Source organism: Branchiostoma floridae, unplaced genomic scaffold (genome assembly GCF_000003815.2).
Source record: "Branchiostoma floridae strain S238N-H82 unplaced genomic scaffold, Bfl_VNyyK Sc7u5tJ_1351, whole genome shotgun sequence".
Taxonomy (NCBI): Eukaryota; Metazoa; Chordata; class Leptocardii; order Amphioxiformes; family Branchiostomatidae; genus Branchiostoma; species Branchiostoma floridae.
Window position 1 is genome coordinate 43,877 of NW_023365705.1, and position 6,326 is coordinate 50,202.

The following is a 6,326-nucleotide window of genomic DNA, read 5'->3' on the forward strand; positions in this document are numbered from 1 at the left end:
GTTTTGTCGGCACCCGGGCTACTACCTGGCCATTATTGTCAGCTAAAGACACGCTTAATCTGACAAGATGAATGTGTAATTTTCTAGCTGAATACCATGATGGAAGAAGCTGAAACATTCATTTTTTGTCTTTAATGCTGCAGATAAAACAGATGAAACTAAAACTTTGATCACAAACAAGCAAAACTGTGTCTCTGTCAGTAAAGTTTGTGTCGAACTCGTAAAGTGATACAATTTGCTTGGATATTGCATACCTTAATCTAAACAAAACTGGAAAAATATAAAATGATGAAAGAAATATTTAAAGCTTGAATCTGGTGAATCAGATATCCATGATCCCTACCTGAAACTTTGCTTTTGTGTCTTTATTTTCAGTTTCAACGTAAATTTTGTACTGTCCCATCAGAATTATAAACTTTTATTATGTTTTACTCAGGGTGTTGTGGTGTGATTTCTCTGTGCTAATTTGGTGGAATAGTCACAATTTGTCATTTTACCAGTTGTTGAATTAACAAATTATATCATGTTTTACTGCCAAACTTCATGAAGACTTGAAAGTTGAGTCTATCTGACAGTGTGTTACCTTGGTTTAACTAACACTTTACCATTGTTCTGACAACAGCATGATGAAGTTGCATGTTTTTATGGCTTGTAGACAGATGAGTCTCCCGGCAGCTATCTCCTTCCGACGTGTCCTGGACTGTACCGAATTTCCCGACATCACCATATTTAGAAACTGGCCTGTTACTAAACGAAGGTGAAATACAAAACGGGCACCTGCTTTGCACATGGAGGAGTTTGTTTTAGATGCGTTCCTTCGTGCAAAGATGTCCCAAAGTTTGTAGTTTTGCTGAGGTTGTCTTTCTAACATGGAGTGGAGTTGACTTGATTTTCCCAGCTGTTTTCAGACATAATCTTCGTCCTGATGATGTGGAGGCTGACCACCCCTCGGTTTGAAGTGAACCCGTCCATTTTTGTGGTGTTTGTTGTTCTAACATGGGCTGTACCATAGAAGTAATGGGGTTATAGCTAATAGAGAAAATTAGATTCTAACTTTCATCCTGATATTTGAAGTGAACCTGACCACCCCTTTTCTTGAGATGAACCTGTCCATGTTTGTAGTGTTTGCTCTAACAGGGACTGTGCCATAGACGTTGTGGGGAGGGTTATAGCTAAAACGTTCTTAAAGTTCCTGATGGCTGAAGTGGACCTGATCACCCCTCTTTTTGCAGTGAACCTGTCTATTTTTGTAGTGTTTGTATACTAACATGGGAGGTGCCATAGACGTAGTGTACATTATTATAGGAAAACGAAGAAATTGTTTCTTTTCTGATAGCAGTTTTGTTCTTCTTCTACATATTGGCAGACTGAGGTCAGCCATTGACAAAAAGCTGCAAATTAATCAAGCAAGCAATTTATCAATAACGTTTGGAGACATGTGTCACAGTAACTACGTAACTTTCCAGTGCAATGGTCTCGACTAACATGACTTGGACTTTCTTTCTTCCTCCCTAGAGCGTGCATTGCAGTGAAGACTAACATGGAAAAACAATCCCTTTCATCCCCCAGGATCCACAGAATAAAGCTATTATGGTTTGTTATACAACAGAGGTAACAGTGACAACTGTGTTGCAGGTCAGGTCAGGGGTCGGGAGGTCGGAGGTCGTCGCGGAAGGACCACCACCACAAGGACTTCATGGTGGCCACGCCCGACGAGTTCGTGTCTCGCTTTGGGGGCAACAAGGTCATCAGCGAGGTGAGGACGTCTTAAACCACTTCTGCTGTTTCTTAAGAACTTACTGAGGTTTCCTAGATGTTGTAGGCTGATGTCGTGGTTCAACTTTTCTAATTCTTGAACTTTGTTACTTTTAGCTAGAACCTGTTAAAAAAAATCTGTCTGCTGAAAAGCAGTTTTGAATGGTGTCAACGATTGATAAATGATAGCTGCTGACTCCTCTTTGCACTGTCTGTATTGAAGTTACCAAATGTAGAATGCTGCCATTATTTAATATCAACAAGTTTATCTACCAGATAACTTGTTGTTATGGACTCCAAAGTTGTGCTGTTTTACACTGACTGCATGTACATGTAGTTGCATGGAGTCATTGATAAGTTATGGATAGTACTAACTTAAGGTAATAGCTATCATGGTGATTAATTTTTCATACAATTTCTATGTATTAGTTATCAAATGAATGTATCTTTTACTGTCAGTGTTAACTTAATCTTGTCTACTTTATTAGCAAATGATGATGATTGATTGATTGATTGACAGGTGTTGATAGCGAACAACGGCATCGCTGCAGTGAAGTGCATGCGGTCCATCCGCCGCTGGGCCTACGAGATGTTCCGCAACGAACGCGCCATCCGGTTTGTTGCCATGGTGACGCCAGAAGATCTGAAGGCCAACGCAGGTGTGTTTTTATCCATAGTTGGTTATAAGGCTTCAAGTAGAAACTGACAGTGAGTTTATTTGAGCTTAAAGGCCTAATATAGAAGTACTTCAGGACATTCGTACAGCTGTTACATTTGCTGCAGAATTTCGTGTGCAGAATTTTGCATTCGAATTATGTGCAGAATTTTGCAGAATTGTCCTTGCTTCCAGGGACAAACCAAAATTTCTCAGTAAGCACAGCACAAAATGTACTTAATTAGTTGTTATCATGTTCTGTCATAATGTCATATTATAAAATAATATAGTATATGTAGAGTTTCCTTGAGTTTGCAAACTGATGTCATTATGCTTATCAAATTTATCGTCCAATGTCTTCCCAATTTAGAGGGTCTAGGTTTCTAAGTTTGATATAGTGTCTGTAGATGGCTCTACTAGATGCATAAGCCAGTAGATGTATGATATAAGCTTATTGATATGTGACCTTGACCCTTGACCTGGCCTTGCAGAGTACATCAAGATGGCGGACCAGTACGTGCCAGTTCCGGGCGGCGCCAACAACAACAACTACGCCAACGTGGACCTCATCCTGGACATCGCCAAGCGGATTCCTGTGCAGGTCTGGAATACGATCATCATATTTTTTCTTTCAAATTCTCTTTTTTATGACCTGTAAATGTAATATACATGTACATTGTAAGTCTTGTAACATCAATCATTGAAAATGGAAAGTATCTGAGCATTGAAATGAATTCCCCATACACTACAGTCATCTTGTAACTGTTAGTATAGTATACTAAACAAATTCATGTACATGTAAACACTGAGTATGTGAGATAGAATTTCATTCAGCTAAAACTGAATAATTAAACTGCCTCTCAGTGTCTTAGGATGTTAAGGCTGTTATGCCTAAACAAATAAACAAACAAAGTGTTGTTATTTACAGGCGGTGTGGGCTGGCTGGGGCCATGCCTCGGAGAACCCGAAGCTGCCAGAACTCCTGCACAACAACAACATCTCGTTCATCGGGCCGGGCGAGTCCGCCATGTGGGCGCTGGGAGACAAGATCGCTTCCACCATCATCGCACAGAGCGCCAACGTGCCCACCATGGCCTGGAGCGGCAGTGGTACGTTGCTAGGGCTGTTGCCATGGTTACTGACAGGGCTGTTGCGATGGTTACTAACATGGCTGTTGTGATGGTTACTAACATGACTGTTGCCACAGTTACTGACATGACTGTAAGACTTAAGAAAGAGGGTTTTTTTATGGATAAAGGGGTTTCATGTTCTCTGTGACCTTGCTGTGACCTTCCTATGCCTTTGATGTGACCTTGCTCTGTGACCTTGCCCTGTGACCTTGCTCTGCCATTGATGTGACTTTCATATGCCCTTGATGTGCCCTTCAGGGTTGAAGATTGAGTGGAGCGAGGAGGCCATGAAGGCCGGCAAGTCCATCGAGGTTCCGCAGCAGCTCTTCAAACAGGCATGTGTCGAAACTGCAGAGGACGGCATCAAGGTCAGCACCTGCCACTGTTATGCAGGCATCTTATAACAGTGCAGAGGACAGATTTATCATTTTTTCCTTCATTCCTAATACTATTTATAACAAGTATGCAAATGATGACATTTTTCTTTTTAGTGTACAGTCACGTAGAGTAACCTAGAGTCTAAAGTGGTCACTCGTCTACTCCGACCATTTTGTACTAGTCCTTTGAGTGGTCAGGACAGACAGGTTGTACTGTTTAGTAAGTTAGTTCAGGGAAATGAAATGTTTGAAATGCTCATGTCAAAGATGAGGACCCCTAACATGTTTAGTTCTCCTCTTGACCATGAGACATGTCCAGGCGTTTGTTTTATGTTAAAAAAAATTTAACTTAAACATGTTAGCCCTAATGTACCACAATGTGCTTCGCCTAGTACAGTTCAAACTTGTTCCAGTAAAGTGAACTTGACCTTTGCCCTTTCCCAGAGTGCCGCAGCCATCGGGTACCCTGTGATGATCAAGGCGTCGGAGGGGGGCGGTGGGAAGGGCATCCGGAAGGTCGAGACGGAGGAGGATTTCCCCGCGGCGTTCCGACAGGTTCAGAACGAGGTGCCCGGCTCGCCCATCTTCATCATGAAACTTGCTAAAAGGTCAGGAAATCAACCTGATTATTTATTTGTTTATTTTTCTACCCTATCTTCTAATAAATAATGATAGTCCAGACTTGCATCTTTGTGATGAAACTGACGAAAAGTCTTTTTGAAATGTTTGAAATTTTTAGCATCTCAGAATAAAGATTTTTATCAGTCCGTCATTCATTTTGTGGATTTTGTAATACTATATTGTATTGTGAGGTAGGCAGGTTGAAGGAAATGTGTTTTATGTATTTATTTTTTAATTCTTTTTTATTAATTCAACATTTAACATCGTCATGTTGATATGACCAGCCTCTCGCAACAAATCCATCCAAAATATTATTAGCCTTGGCTATGTTTTAGAAATGTACCCATGAAGCTTCGTTTTCTTCCCACAGTGCCCGTCACCTGGAAGTGCAGCTATTGGCTGACCAGTACGGGAACGCCATCTCCATATTTGGGCGTGACTGTTCTATCCAGCGCCGACACCAGAAAATTATCGAGGAGGCACCGACTACTGTGGCCCCTCCTGACATCTGGGACAGGATGGAGAAGGTAAGGATCGGCTCTGTTTCCATGGTTACTGTATCCATGGTTACTGTTTCCATGACTACTGTGGCCCCGCCTGACATCTGGGACAGGATGGAGAAGGTAAGGATCATCACCATGGTTACTGTTTCCATGACTACTGTGGCCCCGCCTGATATTTGGGACAGGATGGAGAAGGTAAGGATCATCACCATGGTAACTGTTTCCATGGTTACTCTGTCCATGACTACTGTGGCCCTGCCTGACATCTGGGACAGGATGGAGAAGGTAAGGATCATCACTGTTTCCATGGTTACTATTTCCATGACTACTGTGGCCCCTCCTGACATTTGGGACAGGATGGAGAAGGTAAGGATCGGCTCTGTTTCCATGGTTACTGTCTCCATGGTTACTCTGTCCATGGCTACTGTGGCCACGCCGGACATCTGGGACGGGATGGAGAAGGTAAGGCTCATCACCATGGTTACTGTTTCCATGGTTACTGTTTCCATTTACTACAGTCACTGTGGCTCCTCCTGATATCTGGGACAGGGCTGAGAAGGTAAGGATCGTCTCTGTTTCCATAGTTACTGTCTCCATGGTTACTGTTTCCATTTACTACTGTGACCCCTCCTGATATTTGGGACAGGATGGAGAAGGTAAGGATTGTCTCTGGTTCCATGGTTACTGTTTCCATGACTACTGTGGCCCCGCCCAACATCTGGGACAGGATGGAGAAGGTAAGGATCACCACTGTTTCCATGGTTACTGTCTCCATGGTTACTGTTTCCATTTACTACCGTGGCCCCTCCTGATCATGATATCTGGGACAGGATGGAGAAGATAGTTGACAGGGTTAGGGTTGTATCTTTCCGAAAGGTGTTTACAGTGATATAACACCTGGATAGTGACAAGTTACCACTGAATAATGGTTTTCATCTGAGGTGATGACAAGTTTTCTTTTAGAACATGAATATATCCTGTTGTTCCAGGCTGCAGTAGTCCTTGCTAAGATGGTGGGCTATGTCAGCACAGGTACTGTGGAGTACCTCTACAGTAAAGGTTAGGGGCAGGGTTAGGGTTAGGGTCAGGGTCAGGGTCAGGGTTAGGGTTAGCTGAGCTATGCTAACACAGCTCATGTTGTTCCAGGCTGCAGTAGTCCTTGCTAAGATGGTGGGCTATTTTAGCACAGGTACAGTGGAGTACCTCTACAGCGATGACGGATCCTTCTACTTTCTCGAGCTCAACCCAAGACTACAGGTAAAGAAAGTCATGCTTGTACTTAAGG

General features: G+C 42.6%; 1 protein-coding gene across 1 annotated transcript in view; it reads left to right on the forward strand.

Annotated features, from left to right (window-relative positions):
* Nucleotides 1-588: 588 nt before the first annotated feature.
* The window catches only part of LOC118407453 (acetyl-CoA carboxylase-like), a 46,970-nt gene continuing 41,232 nt past the window's right edge, over nucleotides 589-6,326 (forward strand). Inside the window, exons 1-9 of the mRNA XM_035807928.1 lie at nucleotides 589-757; nucleotides 1,636-1,756; nucleotides 2,276-2,414; nucleotides 2,902-3,011; nucleotides 3,339-3,519; nucleotides 3,799-3,908; nucleotides 4,362-4,525; nucleotides 4,909-5,065; nucleotides 6,188-6,298. Coding sequence (XP_035663821.1) covers nucleotides 624-757; nucleotides 1,636-1,756; nucleotides 2,276-2,414; nucleotides 2,902-3,011; nucleotides 3,339-3,519; nucleotides 3,799-3,908; nucleotides 4,362-4,525; nucleotides 4,909-5,065; nucleotides 6,188-6,298 — 1,227 coding nt within the window. The 5' untranslated portion in view covers nucleotides 589-623. The remainder of the gene's footprint in view (nucleotides 758-1,635; nucleotides 1,757-2,275; nucleotides 2,415-2,901; nucleotides 3,012-3,338; nucleotides 3,520-3,798; nucleotides 3,909-4,361; nucleotides 4,526-4,908; nucleotides 5,066-6,187; nucleotides 6,299-6,326) is intronic.